Source organism: Phalacrocorax aristotelis, chromosome 21 (genome assembly GCF_949628215.1).
Source record: "Phalacrocorax aristotelis chromosome 21, bGulAri2.1, whole genome shotgun sequence".
NCBI classification, from domain to species: domain Eukaryota; kingdom Metazoa; phylum Chordata; class Aves; order Suliformes; family Phalacrocoracidae; genus Phalacrocorax; species Phalacrocorax aristotelis.
The window spans coordinates 4,383,982-4,404,993 of NC_134296.1; the positions used below are offsets into that span (position 1 = coordinate 4,383,982).

Consider the following 21,012-nt stretch of genomic DNA (forward strand, 5'->3'; position numbering starts at 1 on the left):
GGGAGACGCCGGTTCTGCTTATGCCGACGGCCCAGTGCTCGTATCCCCCGCCCATTACATGGCAAATGGCCCTGGTCACAGCAAGGTTAGACGTTTATCCCTACGGCGCTGGCATGGGTTTGCTTGGCCATGGTAGGAGCGGGATAGAGTTTGTACCAGTGAAGAGAGTTGAAATACCAACCCCACCCACGACCAGAGGAATATTGCTCCTTTTCAAAAGGTCAGTCCTCCACGGCTGCCTCTCCAAAAGAGTCTGCGTTTTACTGGAGTTGAAGAAAGCAGATGCGTAAGGGATCCTGAGAATTACCCAGCACGTCTGTCTGACCTGAGAGGATCTGCACACTTGGGGCAAAATTCTCTCCTGGCCTCTAACAGGAGGGAAGGCTTAAGATGCATAGGCAACATAGACACGGCAGCGGAAGCGTAGACCTTTCCCCAGTGTCCATCCACACACCTCCTCCTCCCCGTTCCCACTTTGTATTCCAGTTTTTTTCTCCCGTTTCTGGACTGTTTGGGGATTCTGTGCTTCACCCCTTGTCGTTCGTCGGCAACTGCTTGAGTGCAATGATAGCATATTCCACGTTTTCCTCTTCGGGTTTCCTGTGAGTCTGATTTGGTTCAGCATTGCAGTAGAGAGGATCCTCAGGGCTGAGTTGGGATTTAAAGTTCAGGGTAACGTATTTTAGGTCTGTGCTGTCATGACTGGGACTTTCCATTCTTTCAGTGCTGTCAGGCTGTGAAAAGAAAGGGAAAACCCTTGTTTGCATGATGCCGTGCCAGGCCACAGCTGTTATCAGAAGAACAGGATTCTCCCAGGAGGAGAGGAGAGGCCATGTAAAAACTTACCTTTGGGCATGACTGAGGTGGAAGAAGAGAGGACTCTTTCCTTCATCCCCTCCCCTCGAGACAGGTTACAACCCCATCGTTTCACCTTGGCTTCTAGTCTTGGAGCAATTTCTCAGAGATTACTAGAATTTGCTCCACTGTGGTTTAGAGTTTCCTTACGTGAATTACGCCCCTCTCTCTCCACCTGGGAACATTCCTCTCTCTGGTGACATTCAATCCCATTTCCCCTCCTGCTCACAGCCAGAAATGAGCAGCAGGATCCTCATCAGCCAGCTCCTCACAGACTATTGGTAAGGCAGTCAGGTGCCACATGGGAAATCGATTGTCTCCCTTACCTGTGCTATGTCCTCTGGTTTGTCATAGATGTCCTCTGCTTGACTGGGACCTTTGGAATGAGCCAAAAGCAGAGGCGTTAGAAGCAGAGAAGTCCATGAAGTGCCTGGACGTTGCCTATGCTTCAGGATTGCTGGGGAAGGCTGTGGGATCGCCCAGTGGTGGCAGCAATGGCTGTGCCAGTGGGACACATCTACCCTGAACTGGTGAAGACATTGCTGTCACTCTAGTTCTCCTCTACCATGGTAGGAGGTGCCCTGTGCAGAGCCTGGAGGAGCATGGGTTTGACTTACTGTGAGAGGAGACGGCAGCAAGGAGCCTGCCTTGAGGCTTCTCAGGCTGCCCCTGCCTTATCCTCTCCCAGGCACTGTGAGGTGGGAATAAGCTCGCCTGGAGCAGAAAAGTGAAGGCCAGAGAAGGCCCTGTTCAGCACAGACTAGAGCACGAGGCATCACCAGCCTCCACATACCTCTTCTCTTGAGCTGCTTGCGCCGCCTGATGCACAGCGTGATCGAGGTGATCAGTGCCAGGATGAAGAGGATGCTCAGGACCCCAGAGAGTAGGATGAAGATGTTTACAGCTGAGCTGAAGCCAGGGGAGCAGAGGAGTTAGCAGCGTTAGATGGTAGCACAGCGTGATGCTGGCGCAGCCTGTTACCAAACAGTGACCAAAAAAGGGACAGGAATAGCTTTTATGGCCTTGGAAGGAGGGTCTGGTTCTCCTGCAGAAATGCTACCTTGACTTCTCTACATGGCTGTGCCTTCTGAGCTTTTCCTAAAGTACTCCCTGGGCTGTAAAAACAAGCTGCCGTTGAGAGCTGAGAGCACAACTCCAGGGTCTCTGGAGCGGGTACTGCCTTCTCCTCCTGTGCGTTGCTGCACCTGGCACACTGGAGCTGACGTGCGATTGTACCCTTAGGTGCTGCTGTGGTGTTGATGACAGCAGACGTCCAAAGGAAGAAAATCCTTTACCTCTTAGGGCCTGGTCGAGACAGGCAAAGTCGAGACAGAAGGGCTTAGGGGCAGAATCAGGGGGTTTCTGTTGCCACAAAGAGCAGAGCCCAAAGATATAAGGGTGAAAAAGTAGGTAGGCATGTACATTCCAGAAGGGTGCGAGACGATTTTATCAATATCTGCTTCTTCCTTTGTGATTACGCTCAGGGCAGAGCTGGAAGAAGAGAGGCCACCTTTGGCAGGATGTCTGTCATACCTTAATTTTCTGTGAGCAGGAGCCTTCAGAGTGCCCAAGAGTGCCTGGGCAGTGAGACAGGTGTGTTGTGGGCGAGACATTACTAACTCTTGCCTGTGTTCAAACTCAGTGACCTCCCCTAGGCCTTACCTCGGTGCTGGGCTGTCGCCAGAAGGGGTTGAGTGATTGGTGCCTGCAGAACCTGACAAAGTTGGTCCAGCCGATACTGCAATGACAAACGTGAAGAGGAGACCAGTCACTACAGGGCTGCTTTGCATTTACCACCTCCATTTCCCGGCCACTGCTACACGGGTAGAAAGCCACTCCCGCAGTGACACCCAGCGCAGACAAGCTGCCCAGGCCGTAAGCTGTGCCATCAAGCCATGCTGGCAGCAGGCAAAGTCAGGTGAGGATCAAAAGGTGGGAGGGAGGGAGGGAGGAAGGGAGGGAGGGAGGGAGGAAAGGGGGAGGGAGGGGTGAGGAGCTCAGCAGGAGCCCCGCTCTGCGTGTACCACCGCAACACGTGGAGGGGGAAGCGCTGCAAGTGCAAGCAGATATGCTCTATGGCAGAGATCTTCAGGCAGCAATGAAGCACTTGACGACTCTGTGCTGAAGCAGGCAGGGGCTTGTGAAAAGTGAGCAAAGAGCATTGCCCGTGAAGGACTCGGCTGGAAGAATTGTTCCAGGAGAGTTTCTGTGCACAGGGGAGGTTGTGTGTGCAGGAGCCTGCTTGCTCTGAGCCTGCGTTCGGCGGCATGTGTCGGGATTTTCACCTAGAGAATGAGGCCGTCCCCTCTCCCCTCCTGGATTGCCATATCCCTTCCGCGCTGCTCTGCCAACCTCCAGACAGAGAGGCTGCAGCACGGTGCCAGTCTGCCACGAGCAGGTGCCAAAGTGTTACCACTTTGTGTTAAACCATCGCGCTGGAAGGAAAACAAGAAGCCTCAGACCTTAAAACTAGGGGTGTAAAGGTCGTCCTCTCGGCAACCACATGGGAAGGTCTCAATAGTCTTTGGAAGGCAAGGCATGAGTTGCTGTAAAGGGACAGAACTGGCATCATGAGACTGAGTGGCAGAAACACCTCTGTGAGGACGACTGAAGCTGCACTCGCGTAAAAGAGAGGTAAGCCAGCCCATGCATGTGGTTCAGTTCTGAGGCCTGCTGCTCTTCCAGAGCATGGTTAGTGTGAGAAGGTACGATGATGTGGGGTTTGGGCAGGGAAACGCAGCCAGGTGTAGCGCGGGAGGTGGTGTAAGCTGGGCAGTGCAGAGACTAGAGGGAGAGAGCAGGAAAGTGCGTCTGGAGTGTAGAAGCCACCGCGTTTCCCTACAGGTCAGGACTCACCCTTAGAAATACTGAGCGTAACCTCCGCCATTCGGAAAAGATGCAGGTGTTCATAAAGCGCACACCAGTACACGCCGGAGTCCCGTGCCTGCACGTCCTCCATGGTGATGGTGACAATCCCCCGCTGGCTGTCGTCCTGGATCGTGACTCTGCCTTTCCGGGGTGCCCTGAGGTACCGTGAAGGCTTTGAAATCGTGTTGACCATGGCAGTACATGCTTGCTGAGCTCCCTCTTTGCACCAGGCTTTGTTCAGAGCCCCATAGTGCTGGGCGCTGTACTGACACTGGACAGAGACATTGTCTGACTCCTTGGCTGTGTATTGTTGGAGCCCTGGAAAACAGCCGGCACGCCTGGTGAGATGCCAAAGCAGGCCCAGCGGCACCCCTTTGCCAGCCCTGGAATAGACGCTGTGGGCTGAGTGGTCCCTGGGTGTCCTTCTCCCTCCAGAGACGAGGAGCAGAAGGGGGCTGGAGCCAGATTCCTGGCGCAGAGGTGAGTCACAGCTTGGGAGGGGTCCTGTCCCTCCCCTTCCTTTGGTTGCCCATGGACGGCATGGCCACAGGTGCTCAGCCTGTAGGCTCTGGGAGGCAATGACCAGGGAGGGGTGGCCGGTGCGGGGCCAGAGCCAGAGCAATGGCTGGCCGTGGGGGAGGTCTCCAGCAGTGGGCAGCATGGGCCAGCGTGGGCCAGCGAGTGCTGAGTTGGGGAAGGTGCTGCTGGAGCCGCTGGCTCGTGGCTGTGGGAAGCAGTTGTGACGAGTGGCCCCGTTTGTGGGAGGTGACGGGAACGTGGCGGGAGTCTCTGCTGGGAGCAGGCAGAGCACGGAGGGCCAGGCCTGAGCTTTGGCTCCAAGGGGCAGGCGCCAGCGTGTCCGGCAGAGAGAGAGGCAGGCAGGGAGAGATGGGCGCAAGGTGTGCGGCGGCAGCGCTGGGCTTCTCCCTGCTCTGAGGTGTGGTGCAGGACGGGAGGGGGAACAGGCAGGGGAGGTGGGGCTGAAATCTGCCAACAGCCACGCTTGGCTGCCAGTAGGTACTCACTCTTGGACACCGAGAGCTTGACCCCCATTATAGGGGTGAAGGGACCGCCTCTGGAGAGTGCACACCAGTACAGGCCGGTGTCCTGGGCCTGCAGCTTCTGCATGGTGATGGTGACAGTCCTCTCCCGGGTGTCATCCCAGATCAATGTTCTGCCTTCCAGGTCTTTATTGTTCTGAAGTGCTGAAGGGTAATTTATCCTCGCCACGATGTTACACTCAGTCTGACCTTGTGTTCGACACCAGGTTTTTGTATCTGTGCCGTAGCCCTGGGTGCTGTACGGGCACTGCACAGAGAGAGTGTCCAACTCGTACTGGTGCAACTCTGCGAAAGAGCACATGCGGTCACTGAGCGGCGAGCGGTGGGCACACGGGCATCCGACCCCGGCCTGAGCTGGGCAGCTGGGCCAACCTGTGCCCTGGGGCAAGTCCGTCATGGGCGGCCGTCAGGCAGGGCAGGGGTGAGGTAGGGCAGGACAAGAGGGAGCAGGGAGGCTGCAGGGCCAGCGAGTGTGTGGGTCTCCTTTAGAGCGTGCTGGTGTGAGCGGGGAAGGTGGGGAGCGAGGCTGGGGAGGGTGAGTGTCTGTGGGGTTTGGGGGCAGCCGCTCAGCTGTGTGGTGGAGGGGGGGAAGAACGGGGGAGGGAATGATGCTGCTTTCTGACAAGATTTGTTTTTGTGTGGGGAAAAAGGTACTCACCCTTCAAAACAATCAAAGAGATCGTCTTTGTTTGAACATGGTAGTGTCTGTGGTCACGGTAAGCACAGGAGTATATGCCTGAGTCCTCTGCCTGGAGGTTGACCATGGTGATGGACACGGTGCGATTCAGGGGATAGTCCTCTATTGTAACTTTCCCCATTGTGGCCCGGGTCACATATGGGTATCGGCTTGATATGGTCGTCTCCACTAAGGGCTCACATTTGTCACCTCTCAGGTGGCACCAGGCTTTTGGTTGCCAGTAGCCTGTGTCTGCTGTGTAAGGACACTGGGTATAGAGAGTACTTCCTTCTGATAATCTCTCCACAGCATCGGTTGTTTGGGCATGGAGACCTGTAAATATGAGATGTGGTGAGGGTGAGGGGAGCTGATGCAGGGCTGCCCACACACTCCTGATATATACCGGGGGAATCTCTGCCTCTGACGTTCCTCCATGGGCACTTGTGTCAGGAGGATCTCCAGAAACCATGACCCATTTCCCCTGCTAAATTCAGCAGCTTGGCAACGGGAAAGTTGATTTCTGGTGATCAGTGCTGAGATGTGAGCTGGGACTGCAGCTGCGATTTGAAACCCACAGACGTGTGCGTGTAGAGGGGTTGGACCTTGAAGGCTGATTGGAGCCGTGCGTGGCGCAGTGCTTGGAGGTGCCCCCGCAGCCCACCCGCTGTTCCCGCCCCTGGCCTGAGGTGAACTGGAGGCCAAGCCCTCCCCACACAGGGGGTGGCAGTGCTGGGGCTCAGGCGCCCCTCAGGAGCCAGGTGGCCACCTGTACGGGATGTGGGGCTGGGACAGAGGGAAGGAGCAAGGGCAGTGTGTGCTGGGGACAAAATGCTTGAGCCGTGTCTGGGCCTGAGCTTGCCCCAGCAGCCTGCAGCCCCTCCATGCCACGTCCTGCGAGGATGCCCAGCGACGCGGGGGAGCGAGGCTGTGCTGGGCACAGGGCTGCCCAGGCACCCCACATAGGCAGTCCCTGCTCTGAAGGGTTCATCCTTTGGCCCTGAGAGGTGCTGCTGAAGAGCTGGGGGAAAGCTAGCGCTTGCTGGGGGAGATGAAGAGAGTGGGGGAGAGGAGGGAGGCCCGTGTAGGGGCAGCTCTGCCCAGAGCACATCTGTGCCAGAGAGATGGTGCGAGCGCTCTGCACGCACAGCCCCGCATGGGTCGGGCACCGAGAGGCAAACAAGCCTTTGCAGAGGGAAACAAGGACCTGGGACTGTTTGGCCTTGCTTCCCCAACCTCCCACATGCTGGAAGGTTTGTGGTTTCTGCTGGGGTGTCAGGGGAGGCAGGTGGGCGCCCCCGGACAGCTCTGTCCTGACCCAGGGATGCAATCAGGGGAGCGGCGCAGGGCCAGGCAGTGCGATGGGAAACGGTGAGTGGGGGAGGTGGCGGGGCTGCTTTGGAGTGTGGAGCTCTCTGCTCCCAGGGTGGTTTGCGCTGAGAGGCTGGAGGAGCGAGACGTGCGGTGGTGGGAACTGGGGCTGCCCCTTCCCTCCCCATGCCTGCCAGGAGTTGCTCAGCTCAGAGTGCGGCCGGTGTTGGGTTTCCCCCCGCTGTGGAGCTGCAGAGGCAGCGGGAAGCGGGGCAGGGTGTCCCTCTGCCCCTGGGTGCGTGGGAAGCCTGAGGCATGGCCAGCCCTTCTCTTACCTGGGACCCAGAGCGGCAGCAGGAGGAGGACTCTCAGCTCCACGGCCATCGTCAAGCCCAGGCAAGGGGCATTGCTGGGGGCTGCCCAGCGTGTCCCGTTCAAAAGTGTCTGCCTCGCGAGCCCTCCCGCATCGCAGTGACGCTGCTGGAGGAAGTGCCTGAGCTCTTGCTTTCCAACGGAAATCCTTCACCCCATTCTGCAGCAACACTGATATATTTTCAGAGTGCGTTTGGGGAAGTGGCTGAGATCAGAGCTCAGCCCGTCCTGATGGCAAAGGCCCTTTGCTGCTCTCGCCTGGGATTGTCACACTCTTCCCTGACGCCAGTGGCAGCGGGGCGCTCCTTTGTCTGTCCGGAGCCATGGAGGCTGGAGCAGGACCTTTGCCGTGGCCCAGCCCTTCTCTGTTTGCTCCCAAGATGTCCCGTACCCAGCCCCTTGCTGCAAAGTCTCCTCAAAGCCAGGGTGGCAATGCCTCCAGGGCTGTGTCTGCAGGGACCCTGCCACGGGCCGTGGCGTTTGTGATCCCCGCTCCCCCTCCACCTTGGCCATTCCCTTGTGTCCTGTGCTCTGCCATGCACACAGCCCTCGTGGTGCCTCCCTCCAGAGTGCCCCTCTGGAGAAACCAGTCGAGATCCACTTGCCTGTTCCACATTACACAGTTGTGTCTCCACAGGCAAAACTGAAGTGATTTTACGTACGAGGGAAACAATGCAAATATTGAAATAATCCGTTCAAAGCAGCTCCTGACACAACTCACTCTTGGCTCACGGTGAAAATAGATGCTAAACAAGCTTCCATGGTCTACGTGTCTTCTTGGTTCCCCAGTATGATTCAGGAACTGGAAGTGATAGCGTAGAGGGAACTGAGAGTCGGGAGCAGCTTAGTAAGTACAATGAACTACAGAGTGCAGAGGGCAGGGAATGGGTGGAGTAGGTGGGGCAGCAAGCTGGGAAGTGAGTTCTTCTGCAAGGAAAATGAGGAGAAAGGAGCTTCTGCAATTTAAAAGAAACCAGACACTAACCTGTGGAAACAGCCAGCTGAATCACCTTTCTCTGGCAGAGGCGAGAGTGACCATTAAGAGCACACCAGTAGCTGCCAGTGTCTTGTACTGTGGGCTTCTCCATGGTGATGCTGAGAACTTCCCTCCGGGTGTCATCATTTGTGGCGCCTCTTCCTTTCTGAGTGTTGTTCTCACTCTGGCTGCTCATCTTTTCTGTACCAACCGAGACAGCACCCTCTCTCCCGACTGTCTTTTTGCACCAGGCTTTCCACGCAGCATTGCAATCTTGCATGTTGTATGGGCACCCAGCAGGGAGGCGGCATCTCCCCAGCTGCATATCCTTGGGCTTCTGGAAAAGGTCAAACTGGTTAGTAAGGTCCAGACAAAATGTCCAGTTACATCAGTTTCCCGCAGTTGGAACAGGCACAATGTCGTAATCCAATTCACGAGCACTTTAGGTACAGGAGGGTCCAATTGATCTGGGATGCTGAATAAAAAATGCACAGCAAAATCATTCTGTCCTTCTGAAGAAATTTTAGTGGAATATAGTCACATCCCCAAACAAGGCAAAGCTTGCAGTAACAGAACCGTCAGGCGTCTTTGCTCTGAACTCGTCAGCTGAGTTGGCGATCAGAGAAAAACAGCCAAGACAGAGCAAGGTCTGAGGCAGTTTATGTGCCAGAAGTTACTAAAGCGACTGTTTGCCAGGAAAGGAAATGACAGCAGTGATATTATGAAGGCCTGTAAAACCAGGGACAGCAGGAGAGAGAGAACAGGTGCCATAATTCATTGTCTGTCATAAGAGGGAAGTCACTAGTTAGGAGAGAAGGAGAAAAGGAAATTCTCCATGCCTGCAGGGAGTGTGGAGCTCATAGCCAGAGGATGTCCATGTACCAAAAGCTTTTATGCATCAGCAGGAGTAGATGAATGATGGGGAAAGAAGAATTTAGCCATTGCTAGTATAAAAAAAAGGTCCTCTCCAGAAAATTGCTGGAGGCTGGGAGGGTGTTCTGGAGAGCTGTTTCTACATGCTTCTCTGTTTTTAAACTCCTCTCTAATTCTCTGCTTCAACCAGTGTTGGAGATCTTTGGTTTGACCTACTGCAGCTGTTCCTCAGTAACCTGGGAGAAGGTAATACACCGCACTGAGAAGGTGAGCAGGGAACGTGAGGCAGAAGTCGACAAAATGCGCCACATTTTCCTTAAAAAGAAATACTCTTAGAAGCAGGCAGCTCTGTCTCAGTTATGCGGGGAAAATGAGAACCTGTGCAGTGTGCACAGCAGTACGCTCCGGAGTCGCCCCCTTGCAGCTCCTGCATGGTGACAGAGATTGTGCCCTTCTGAGTGCCACCGAGGACAGAGCTTCTCCCAGGATGAAGCTTGGTTTGAAATGCTGATAGGTGCTAATCAGTGCTGGCCAAGATACCACATTTCTCTTCATCTTCCTTCAGCACCAGGCTTTCCTTGCAGAGCTGTAGTTCTGGATGTCATGGGGACATTCAACAGAGAAACTCTTCAGCTCCACAGCAGAGTGGTGGTGAACCCCTGCGGAAGGTAAGAGACAGTATAAATCCCAGCTAAAAGCCATGATGACACGTCTTCCATGAATGACATATCCACTACAGGACGAAGTCTTCACTGGTGGAATCCAGACCCTGGCTTCAGCCGGGACCTCAAGCCTGGGTACCTCCCAAAGCCTCACCTCTCTCTGTCTCTCCCATAACAACTTGCTTTCCCAAAGTGTCCCAAGTTCTGACAGGAAAAAGTTGCTGGATTTAGGCCTAGTAGCAAGTTTAAGATACAAGCCCTCCACCTCTCCTTTCCTGTTACCACCGTCCCAGCAGAGACGGAGCAACTCATCAGTGTTCACAGCTGAGCGGCCGCAGCCCATTGTCAAATGAGTTTGTGTCAAACCTCTGGCAGGGGAAGTGGTTTCTTTTTTCAGACTTTGTGGAAGACTCCAGCAAGCTGTGAGCTGCTGAGCGAATTCTTAGGCCACCTTATCTCAGGTTGTGGTTTGGGGGGGGGCAAAAAAAGCCTCTTGCAAGAGTATTTGAAAGACCATAAAATTGAGGTAAGGCTTAAAGGAGCTTGTCCCTTTTTCACAGAAATGGAGAAAAAGGAGACTAATATAAGACCATTTAAGAGCATTTTGTCTGAATTGTTGGCGTGGGGAGCGTGCGGTCTAGCAATAGAGGAACAAAAGGTGAGGGAGAGGGGGAGTCTGGGGAACACTCAAGTGTTTCCCCCAGGTTTCACGGTTATTTGTCACGTGTATAGCAATTATTTTTGTGCTGTCGCCTGTTTATCAGTACAACCCTTGCGGTAAGTAAGAGAGAAGACGGGTAGAGAAAAGGACTGTAAGCAAGCGGGCAGCAGAGCGTTTGCAGAAGCCAGATCTGCGGTGTTTCTCGTGGCGGGGGTCTGTCCGTGCCCTGTGCAGCGTCAGGAGTTGTGCAAGAGGAGGAAGTGCCAGGCTGGCAGAGGCAATGCTGTGCTGCCAGCGCCGGCTTAGGAACGTTTCCCTGTTTGAGAGGCCGTGATGTGCCATTTAGGGAGGACAGACTGCAGCCATTTTTTCAAACTTCCCAGTGTTTAGCTCTCTCCACTGATAGAGAAGAGGAGGAGGAACGTGGTATCGCAGCATCCCTCTGCACTGCTGATAGGAAAATGGGGTCTTTTCCTTACTCCTAATTTGTTTTTTCCTGCATTGCAAAGGATAACACAAATTCAATAAAAAATCTGATCTTTGACAGAAAGCAGGTATATTTTGGGGTCGTAGGTCACAAACTTGCACTAAAGTATGGTTTTGCTGAACCAAAGCTTGCTGTCTGCCTGTGAAGGTCTTTGTGTTGTGGTGTGGGAGGATTCCTTGGTTTTAGCCTGTCCTGCTTGGAGCCTGAGTCAGAAACAACCCCTTAAAAAATGAAGAACTTGTGCTGCGTGGCTCGGTGCCTGCTCCACTGCAGTTCTGCACAAGCCCTTGTGACGGCTGTTGGCTTCGGCGTGGGTGTCTGAGAGAAAGGGAGGGATCAGGCAGGAAACTGGTTGTCAGAAGACGAGGATCTTCTCCAGCTCTGGCTACACTTAGTTCTGTGCTCAGGGACAGGTCTTTTCCTACCTATCGAAGCTTTGTGTCTAGAGGAAGAGAGAGCACAAATTTATGTGGAATACTATTCCCTCTATGGAATAGTTACCAGGCCTGCGCTGGCTGCGTGGAGGCTTCAAAAGACTGAGGATATAAAAGGTTTGGTGGGGAACGAGAAGACCCTGTCAGTCGCCTCTGATAGAAAATCTGTGCTAGTCATTCCTGGGCGCTGCTGAAATAGTAGTAGCCTGCCGTCATTTGGGTGAGCCCACTTCCAAAATTATTAGCAACTCTTTTCTGTTGCTAATTTGCTCCCTTGCTGCCTCCCCAAGACCTTCCTTTCCCTTGGCAGAGGCTTTCAGAGGGGCGCTTCCCTTCAGCGTTGCTGTTTGTGCTGCATGAAAGGTGCAGTGCTCTGTGCGCTTAGTCTGATGTGCCTCAGTGCCCGGGATCCTGCGCCTTAATAATCACCTCCCAAGAGGCGTTTAACAGCCATGAAACACGTGCTTTAGGGCCTTCCTCTCCTGATTCACACAGGTTTAGCCTGTCCTTCAGCAGGTGGGATTTCTGAGGAATATTGCACGTGCAGAGAAGGAATCCCTGCCAGGACAGTGGTCCCTTGAGCAGTGACCACCTGGGCCTTTCAGGGAGTGGTGGAGCTGGGCCAGGCAGGGCCAGGGGACGTGTTGTTTGCAGGACATGCTCATACCAGCGTGTAACAGAAGAGCAGAAGCAGGAGGAATCTCAGCTCCGTGCCTGCCTTGGAGTCAAGGGAAAGGGCAACACTGAAGGCAGGCGAGAGGAGCAGCCGATGTCTTCTCTCGGTACCCTCCTGTGCCACCCTGGTACTGCTGGAGGAAGTGCCTGAGCTTAGTGCCTTAACCACATGGCTTGGCCCAGAAATCCTGCGCTGCTCTTTTGCAACCCAATTCATCCTTCAGTGACTGAATTGTGCATATCAACAGAGCTTGGCCAGTTCAGAAGACACAGGTGGATTAGGCAGAATCAGAGGAGAAGCTGTTTCCTTCTCGCCGTTGCCTCAACAGAAGCCAAGCTTCGCCACGTTGCTGTACTTTCAAGGCTGTCCCCGAAAGAGCCCTTGGCACTCCCACTAGCAACATGGTTCAAAGCAGCCAGCCCTTGGCCTCAGAAAAGTGGAGGAATGGCTCTGTTTTCAGAGGCACGTAAACCTCCGTTGGCTGGTTCTGAGCCTGGGTGCTTCGCAGGCCTGGGTTCTACCACAGCAGAGGCGCGGGAAGGAGAAAGGCATGGGGTGGTGCAACGCCACAGCCCTGTAGTTGTGCACCTGCTGGGCAGAGCCAGCAGAGGGAACGGGGAATGGCTTCTGTAGCATTTCCCCTCCTTCCCTTTGGCCTCCCCGAGGAACTCTGCCTCCTGGAAATCAGGACAAAGCCAGCTGTCGTCAAGGTGAGCAAAGGCACCCGTGGAAGCCTCCAGTCCAACCCTCAAGCCACGATGTGTGCACCACAGCCACGATCAAAGGCTCCCTTTAGCAATGGCTGTCACAGCTCTGGGGTGGCCTCACTCATGGCTCTTCCCCAGCTGGCTTTACCTCAAATAGCTGCTTTGGGAAGCACAGGTGGAGGCAGGGCTTCCTTGTCTTGACTCCGTGCTTCCCTGGCCTTACTCTCGTTCTAGCTGTTTTAAGGAAGCTGCAGAAGGACTGTCGTTCCTCCCTGCTCCCCAGACACCTTGTGCTTGCCATACTGGGAAACATGCCCCTGGTCATCAGTGGGGCCTGGGAGATTCCCTTCTGCCTCCCCTTGAAACCTCTGTGCCCTTCAAGGCAGTGACAGTGAAGAAGTATAATGGCAGTAAATACCTCTGCCTCCTCACTGCCAGCAGATGTGCTCGCAGTGGTCTCCCCTGGGCCAGTACCCGCCTGCCTCGCTCCATCAGAGCAGTGCAGGAAGACTGTAGTGACACCCTTCCTGCAAATAGTTTCCAATTATATGAATAAGCAGCTTATTATCAGTACGTTCTGGCTAATCATTTTGTGCTAGATGTCATTGCATTGTGTTGTCCCCAGATCCCTCTCTCATCAGGCACTTCATGCTCAATAACTAGGAGGAGGAATGCACACATTTTCTTATGAACAAATCCCAAGAGTCTGCAATTAGTTCAATTTCTGCAACTGGTTGCCTCCAAACTGAGCCAAGAACTGTGCTGCATTGCAACGCCTCATTCTTTCCCACAGCATCTGCATTTGCCATGCCCTCTGGAGGTCCCGTCTTTGCTAGAAGCTCTTTGGGGCAGGACAGGTCACGAAGAGATGTCTGTCCGGGACCTAGTATGTCGGTCACTAAGGAGCAGCAAGGAATAATGAAGTTGGTCCTTTTGCTGCATCTCTGACAGAGGATCAATATGGCTTTTAATTATAGTATCACAGAAAATAAGATGAATGTTATCTCAGGAGGTCACTTAATCTAGCCCAGTGACACACAGTACGATCAGCCCCTTCCATGTAATTTTTAAAGATCTTTTTAACTAGTTTAGGTTGCAGCATTCTCCTGATGACCTATTCCAGAGCTGTGCCATCCTCACTTGAAAGCTTCTAGCAGCTGACTCTCCCTGCTATTTAAACACCTCGCTCCCTTTTGTATCCGCTGTGAACCTGGAGAACAGCTTATTCCCTTTCTCTTGCTTTGTATGCAGTGACGCCTGCCGTGCTTCCCCGGTCTCTCCACTCCAGACTAACCACCCCTGAGTCTTTTAATTCTCCCTCCCAGGTTGTGTTCCAGACAGCTTGAATCATCCCCCCGCCCCCTTCTCTGAACTTTCTCATCAATCCACCTCTTTTCTGCCTATCTACTTGGAGTCCCCAAAGCCCCCTGAAGTTTCTTTTGAGCTTTTCATCCAATCAGGGATGAAACCATACACTTCTCTGTTGCCTACCATAGAAATTCTTGCTTCCCATTGATTTACTCGCGTTGCCGTGAAACTCACAGAAATATCTTTGGATTAGACACCTCTTAAAATGTCAGCGGCCTTACGGAGACCTGCCTGGTTTAGGCTGACCTGCCCCATACGCTGGCCCTGGCTGGGCGCTGCAGGAGGACCTGGCAGAGGATGCCCAGCGCTGGGTGCAGATGCAGAGCCCGGGCAGCGGCGGGGTGCGGGAAGGGCTGGCTTTGGGGTGCGAGGCCGCTAGAGGGCAGAAGAAGATCAGGAATGGGGTGCCGGGCTGGGGCTGGGGTCTGCAGGAGGGGCCTTGGCAGGCGGGGTGGTTCTTGGGCAGCCAAGTGCTGTCACTCCTCCCAAGCAGGCGGATAGCTGCCTGGAGCTCGGCTCCAAGGTGAAATACCGGCCTCTGCAGTGCCTCTGCGATATTCCCCATGTTTTGCAATGAAAACGAAATGCTCCGCTCAGCTAGCGACTGTGCCGTGACCGGAGCGCAGGGCGTCACGCTGCTGCCGCAGGCAGGTGCCCAGGCACCGCAGTTTGTCTGCCGCTCCTTTTTCCCCCTGACTCCAGGAGGCAAGTGCCCATGTGAGCCTGTCTTGTGCGTGCTGCAAAGGTTTTAGAGACGCTGTATATCCTTGCCTCACCCTGCAGTGTGTCTTAAGAGGGATCTTGAACAGACAGCAAAGACCCTACTTCCCACCACTGTAAGCAGGCTGCAGCCCTAAGGCCTTATCCGCCAGATGGTGGAGCCTGCCGGGCCCTTCCTGGGGGCATCGCCACCAGTTGCTGCTTCTGCAGAGCAACACAATCCAGTCCTTCACCCTCGCCCAGGCCTGATGCTCTGTAGGGATGCAAGGCAGTGCGGAACTGATGCTAAATAATCCTGAGAAAGGGGGATGCTGGGAGAAGGTGGGGGCTTGTCTTAGAACAAGGTGGTAGAAGGCAGCTCAGAGAAAAGGTAGCTTCGGCGAGCAGTGGGAGCAGGAGCATGGCCGGGGGGAGGCAGGCTGAGCCGGGACTGGAGGTGCTGGCCATGTGCGTGCAGGGGCTGCTGGGCACGCGGGACAGGCACTCTGTAGGCAGGACATGGGCCATAAGCTCGGCTCGGCTCTAAAGGAGAAGAGGCCCCACAGCAGCAGCTTAGCGAGAGGCCTGGTGTTTGGTCTGTTCCACATCAATGGGGCGTCCAGCTGTGGCTGAGGATGAAAGCAAGTGAGAGAGAGGGGATTAAAGGCTCCCAGGGTCTCCTCTAACCCGCCTAAGACTTGCCGAGAGGGCAGTGTGCGGCTTCAGGAAGGCTTCTTCATATGGAAAATATTATGTGAGGGAGAGAAAGAGAAGGGGGAAGGGAAGAGGGGGAGAGAGGCTTCTGTCCAGAGAGTGCTGGGGGAAGACTGATCACAAAAAGCATTTCAGAGACTCAGAGCCAGCCCAAGGAGAAAGTTCTGAGTTCTGCCATACGTGAGTGCGGTGGGGCACAGGTGTGATGAGTTTGGGAGGCCTGCAGACAGGACAGAGAACATGAGGTCCGAATGTGCTAAGAGCTCATAGCAGCAGAAAAATAAAGGGATGAAAGAAGAGGGGAAGTGGAGAAGGGGAAAGAGGAGGCTGGCAAAAGGGAGGAGAAAGGAGAGAAATGGAGGGGGAGGTGGTGAAAGGCAGAATGAAGGACATGGAGGAAAGCGAGAGGTGGTGAAAGGCCGGCTGTCTGCTCCATTGTGTTATTAACCAGGTCGCCAGGTGGAAGCGCCCCGCACACAGCCCTCCTGGCCCATTTCCCACCCCCGCCAAACTTCTCCCAGGAATGCTTGTGATGGGGAACAAATTGCTAACAGAAGTGAGACATTTTGCACTGAATGCAAGCAAGTTTCCAGTGAAAGGTTTCCTGTCAGCGGGTTGGGACTGGAGGGTGTGGAGCCTTTCTGCCTGCTCTGGCAGAATAATCCTGTGAGTTAACACGAAGCATTGGTTATAGCACAGGATAAAGGACCTGAGGCTGGGCTTTCCTGCCTTCTGTTTTGGCTGCCACCGTTTGGCCGCTTTCATTCACCGTTATTTTCTGCTTCACCCGCGTGTGGCATTCTCGGTCTCATTAGCCCTTCCTCCGTGCCCCTGGCCACCCCCCACTGGTGAGATCTCCCGAGTGTTCACAGGCTTCCACTCTACTTTCCTCCTTGATTTATACTGTTGAACTGAATGACCTTCCTTCACCTCATTTTCATGACAGTGTGAGCACACACATCAGTACTCAGCGAATGGCAAAAATAGTCCCTCCTTTGCAGTCTCACCATGTGAGCTTCAAGGACGCTACTCTTCTGTTTACACGTGGGGTAGGTTTGATGGGTGCTCGCATGCTGCAGGTGGGTGCCCCACCACCTGGATCTGCAGCACTCCCTTGCACCCTAGAGTCCACAGACATGGAAGGTGCTGGCTGAAAAATGCTGATCTATGTGTCTTTGTGTCTCAGTGTTTAGCTCAGATCTATGTGTCTCAGTGTTTAGCTGAGGTGGTGTGTGTGCACAAGCAGTATGCAGGAAAATACTCCTGTGTATTTCACTCTATGTACAGACATGCAGAACTTTTCCCTCCTCTGTCACCTGTGCTTTGAGGGAGCCCACAGATATATATGGTCTGTCCCTGAGAGAAATGCCCACAAATACTGTCTCTCCTTTCTGTCTAGGTTGCTGTGTTCTTGATCATTGCTGCAGTAGCTGAAAACTTGTTAGATGGGCCAGACAAGCCAAACCACAGAGCTGGGAGATGTGCATTGACTCCCTGGTATGGACACACTTGCAAGGTGAGGGAATTTCTACTACCACAAATATCCTGGTGCCCTGTGACTCCGGATGGAATAAATGTTTTTTACAGGAGAGAGAACAAATCACTTCTCCCTCCTCCCTAGAAAATACATAGCTGAGTCTCTGCTCCTGGTTCCAAGGAATTTCAGACAAAAGCCTGAAGTTCTTAAGTACAAGAGGAGCTGCCAGCCCAAAGGTGCTGCTGGGTTTTGGAACAGTAAGTCAGCTATGACCCTGCTTGCCGTACTCCAGCCGCACCCCACCCAGGCTCCGCTCTGACATCCCAAAGCTGAGTGTCTTCCACACTCTTTCTAAATTGTTGGCAAAGCAGCTCTGCCCCCTTCCCTAGCCCAGAGGTACATAAATCCCTTTGTCCCCTAGTCTGGAAATCTGCCTTCCTGTCCCTCCCTTCCCTGCCTTCCTGGGAAGTCAGCATGGATATGGTGCTGCCGGCTTGCCTGTCTGAGCTGCTTAGTTAAGAATAATAAACAAACTCCTAAATGGAAGGATATTCTTTAAACCTGCCTTGTGCTGCCTGCCAGGGAATGCAGGCAGCAAAGCCCACCTCCTGTCCCCCTCCAGCCCTAGCTCCAGGCTCTCCTGAAACCTGATCTCCTTTGCTGTGGAGCTGCACCATGGCCTCTGTGTGCACCTTCCCCCCTGACCCTGTCTGGATTCTCCTGTCCTTTTCCTGACACACACCCAACAGGCACATGCTCCTGCTCAGACACACGTATACCACAGAGGGGCACACAGTGACAATGCCACATCTGGACACATCTGGACGCGGAGGCGCGCTGTGCCCACAGGTGGGCACGTAGCGGATTTACACGCATGTCCGTGCCCGCCCCTTCATATGGGTATACACAAACACGCTCTGGAAAGTGATGCAGATGCCCACTGTGCTAACAACTAGAAGCTGCTCACCCCTTTGGGAAGCCCACCTAGGCAGTGTGTGCAGATCAGAGGCAGAAATGCTCCAGAAAGTTCACAGACGCATGACAGTAGTGCCCACACAGCCCCAGACATGAAAAGCAGTGTGGCACCAGATCTGCAGAGAAGTGGCAACCTCATATCACAGCAGGCTCCCTGATAAACCCAGCCAGCATGTGTTCTGATTTCTCTCATGCTCACATCCTTTTGCTGAGGTGTCCACCCATCTCTCTCACTATTTTTCTCGCTCTCCTTTCATATATGTGCACCCTTCCTTCACTCGCACATCCCAGCTTTCCTACGTTTACCTGCTGGTCCGTTCTCCCGTTCCCTGGAGGTTTACCTCTCGTACAAGGATATGCTACATGCACCACCATTACTTGCGCTTGAAATGCAGACCTTCCTCTGCACATCCAGTTTGCTTTCATACACTCTGCTCTTTGCAGCTTCTCTGACACAGGTACATCTTTCCCTGTCTCTCCACATTGCTCATGCACCTTTTATTCAGGCACACAGGCATCTTCTCCCACCTTTTCCTGCTTGCTCCCCCCATTCCAGCTCATGCAGCTTCCTAGCTTTCCTTCTCCGTGGCCCATTTTCCTCATGCCAGCATTCACAGCTAGCAGGAAGAGGATGTCAGTTAGAGGCTAAGCAGTCCCTGGGACCCTCTGGCCCTGCCATGCTTTCCAACCCACTTCTCATTTTTCTTCTCTTTTTGTAATTTATTGTTTTCGTCTCTCTTCCTCCTCAGTGCCTGCTAAAGGCAACTCATCTCCTCACCGCTTCTTCTCTCTGTTTTCATCTTAAGAGAAAGGGAAAAACCCATTTTGCTCTTTCCCCAGCTCCAATTCCCCTTCCACCCCCACACCCTTCCACCCCCCTTCCCAGCCCTGAAACCTTTTCCTGATAGTGTTGCTGTAACTGTTCAATTAAACGAGCAATTACAAAATCAATCAAACCGAAACGTGCGCTGTGCGCTGAGGGGGGACCGACTGCAGAGTGGGGACGTTGCCTGAGCCTGTCCCAGCCTGAAGGCAGCTCAGCTCGCAGCTCCGCTGAAATTGTCTCATTTGATGGTGAGACGTTGCTCTGAGGACAGGTACCCTGCTTCTGTAGGGTCGCGCTCTCCTGTGCAAAGCCAGCATCACTAGCTTCACACCACCTGCAAATCTCCCCTATCCGAGAAAATTCTGGCAGAGCTGATAGTATTAACCATGGCCTTTGGTTTGAATTGGCCAGTAGGAGGGTGCCAGTTGGCATAGGTCCTTGAGGGTGTTCAGATGAGGGTGGTTTCTGCAGCAATAGGAAGGAAAGTGTTGGAGTGAAAATGTTAACCCAAGTACGGGTCTTGTGCCATTTCATGGGGTTACACCTGCTGACTTTCTCTCCCCTTCTGTGAGCATGTTTCTGCTCCTGCTACACACTTAACACATGTCGAATCGGTGTGTGCCATGGCTCTTTGCCACTCTCTGCTGTCTTCTCACCAGGTGACACTCGCGCTGTCTTACTCCCCGCTATCCATGTCTTCTCACAACTGCATCCACGATTTTCACTGCAGGAGTTCCCGTTGGACACCTGCAGCCCTCTGGGTGCTGTCATAAGCAAGCAGCTAGACTGTCCGCGACACAAAGGCACAAATCCTTCCAAACTGATCACCAACAAGATGAGCTGCAGAACAGGTCGGGTTAAGAGGAAAATGTGCAAAGCAGATGAGTTTCGATTCATACGTGGGCAGAATCAAGGCAGCTTTCCAGTGGCGTGAGGAAGCTGGATTTAGCGTATGGTATTTACCAAGGAGACCCAGATCCTGCTCTTGGTTACACCAGGGAAACCTCATCACCATCTCATCCCTTGAAAGGCTGGGGCAAACCGATGAGAATCTGGGACCAGAGAGCTTAATGCAAAGGATGGGGAAGGCTTTCTCGTCATCTTATGAGCAACATACATGAAAGGAACACCTTCTGAAAAGCGCTTTGCCCTGGTATAGTCCATTTAGGCTGCCAGCAGCACGCCTTTGTCTCGCTGGTGGGTTCTGTCCTACTCCTTGCTGATGACTTCCCTCCAGATTTAAGGGAAACGGGATTGGAGCTATTTAATGAGGAGCTCTTATCCCAGACTTGACCCTGATTTTGCACAGTCAGAAAAGCAGCATCCCAAAGGCTTATCATTCCTTTAAGAGCAGAAATCTGGCAAGTTTCCTAGGGCAGGAGTCCAGTTTGGCTTTAATTTTTAGTGAGTAATACTTAAAGCCTGGTCACCCTGCAGGTCCTATGGAAACCCAGGACTGTGTTGACACACTTCCAAATGCAGCAGGAGGTACACAAATCAATTTGCAGAGATGCTTTAACGAGGTCCCACATCCCACCCCCCCCCCCCTTTTTTTTAGCTTGGTCACACACCAGTTTACCAGGTTGATGTATATTAAAATATTGAAGATAAGCACTGATACACAACTACTGCTTTACCCCTGTTCCAAAGTTCCCTCTGTCTGACGGTGGCATTCAGTGCTGTTGCAAAGCTCATCTATTTCCCCGTCCACCTGGAAATGATGGAGTGAAGACTCTGGAAAGGGAGAAAATTTGGCAGGGGGAGGGGGGCAGTTGATTTTTTGCCACTTGTCTTGCTGGTGCTGTTATCTCGGATACTACTGGTACCATTTAGGGTGAGTTTATTGGGCATGCCAGGGATGCCCAGAGCCTGTGGCCCTGGTGTTTGTAGAAATCTAAATAAATAAGTGTATGTTTCAAAGCACTTTAGAGCCCGTGGCATCAGCCCAGCTACGCGGCCCTCGTGCAGGCAATGCAAGTCTGTCTGTCTGCGAGCACTAATCAGTGAGGACTATCCTGATCTCCTTCCATGACTTGGGGAACTCCCTGAGGTTGCATCCTTTGGCTCTCAGTCCTAGAAAGATTTTAGCTTGTGACTTTGAGGGCAAGACAGGCTGGTACCCTCCCAGGCAGCCTTTGGTTAGAAAGAGCAGCTGCCCAGCCCAAAGGAGATTCCCATTTTTCTCGGTGGGTTTGGGACCAAGCATCTGGGAGAGGACTCGTTTATGGGAAAGATCTAAAATGCCAGAGAGGGACAGGGAGGGACATTATTTTGCAACCCTTTCGTCCAAAAGCTACAAATCTCTCACCTACGGCTCTGCGCGTGCCTTGGCTCTCC

At 53.5% G+C, this 21,012-nt stretch overlaps 1 protein-coding gene and 1 long non-coding RNA gene across 2 annotated transcripts in view; one reads left to right on the top strand and one right to left on the bottom strand.

Moving 5' to 3' along the window:
* Positions 1-242: 242 nt before the first annotated feature.
* Positions 243-7,290, bottom strand: LOC142067343 (polymeric immunoglobulin receptor-like). The gene is made up of 8 exons (XM_075115888.1): positions 7,104-7,290; positions 5,443-5,793; positions 4,749-5,069; positions 3,712-4,041; positions 2,518-2,593; positions 1,649-1,764; positions 1,182-1,231; positions 243-734 (listed from the first exon to the last, which is right to left on the bottom strand). Exons 1-8 carry the CDS (start codon positions 7,150-7,152, stop codon positions 528-530), a joined length of 1,500 nt encoding a protein of 499 aa, XP_074971989.1. The 5' UTR covers positions 7,153-7,290; the 3' UTR covers positions 243-527.
* LOC142067344 (uncharacterized) overlaps positions 3,278-21,012 on the top strand; it is a 98,891-nt gene continuing 81,156 nt past the window's right edge. The window contains exons 1-3 of the long non-coding RNA XR_012664000.1: positions 3,278-3,489; positions 3,700-4,203; positions 16,797-16,913. This is a non-coding gene — a long non-coding RNA (uncharacterized LOC142067344). The remainder of the gene's footprint in view (positions 3,490-3,699; positions 4,204-16,796; positions 16,914-21,012) is intronic.

Excerpts from the sequence above, each read along its gene's own strand:
- LOC142067343 (XM_075115888.1), bottom strand. The coding sequence starts at position 7,152 with ATGGCCGTGGAGCTGAGAGTCCTCCTCCTGCTGCCGCTCTGGGTCCCA. Across the intron at positions 5,794-7,103 it reads GCTGCCGCTCTGGGTCCCAG|GTCTCCATGCCCAAACAACC; the intron begins GTAAGAGAAGGG and ends TCATATTTACAG. Across the intron at positions 735-1,181 it reads AACCAGAGGACATAGCACAG|CCTGACAGCACTGAAAGAAT; the intron begins GTAAGGGAGACA and ends TTCTTTTCACAG.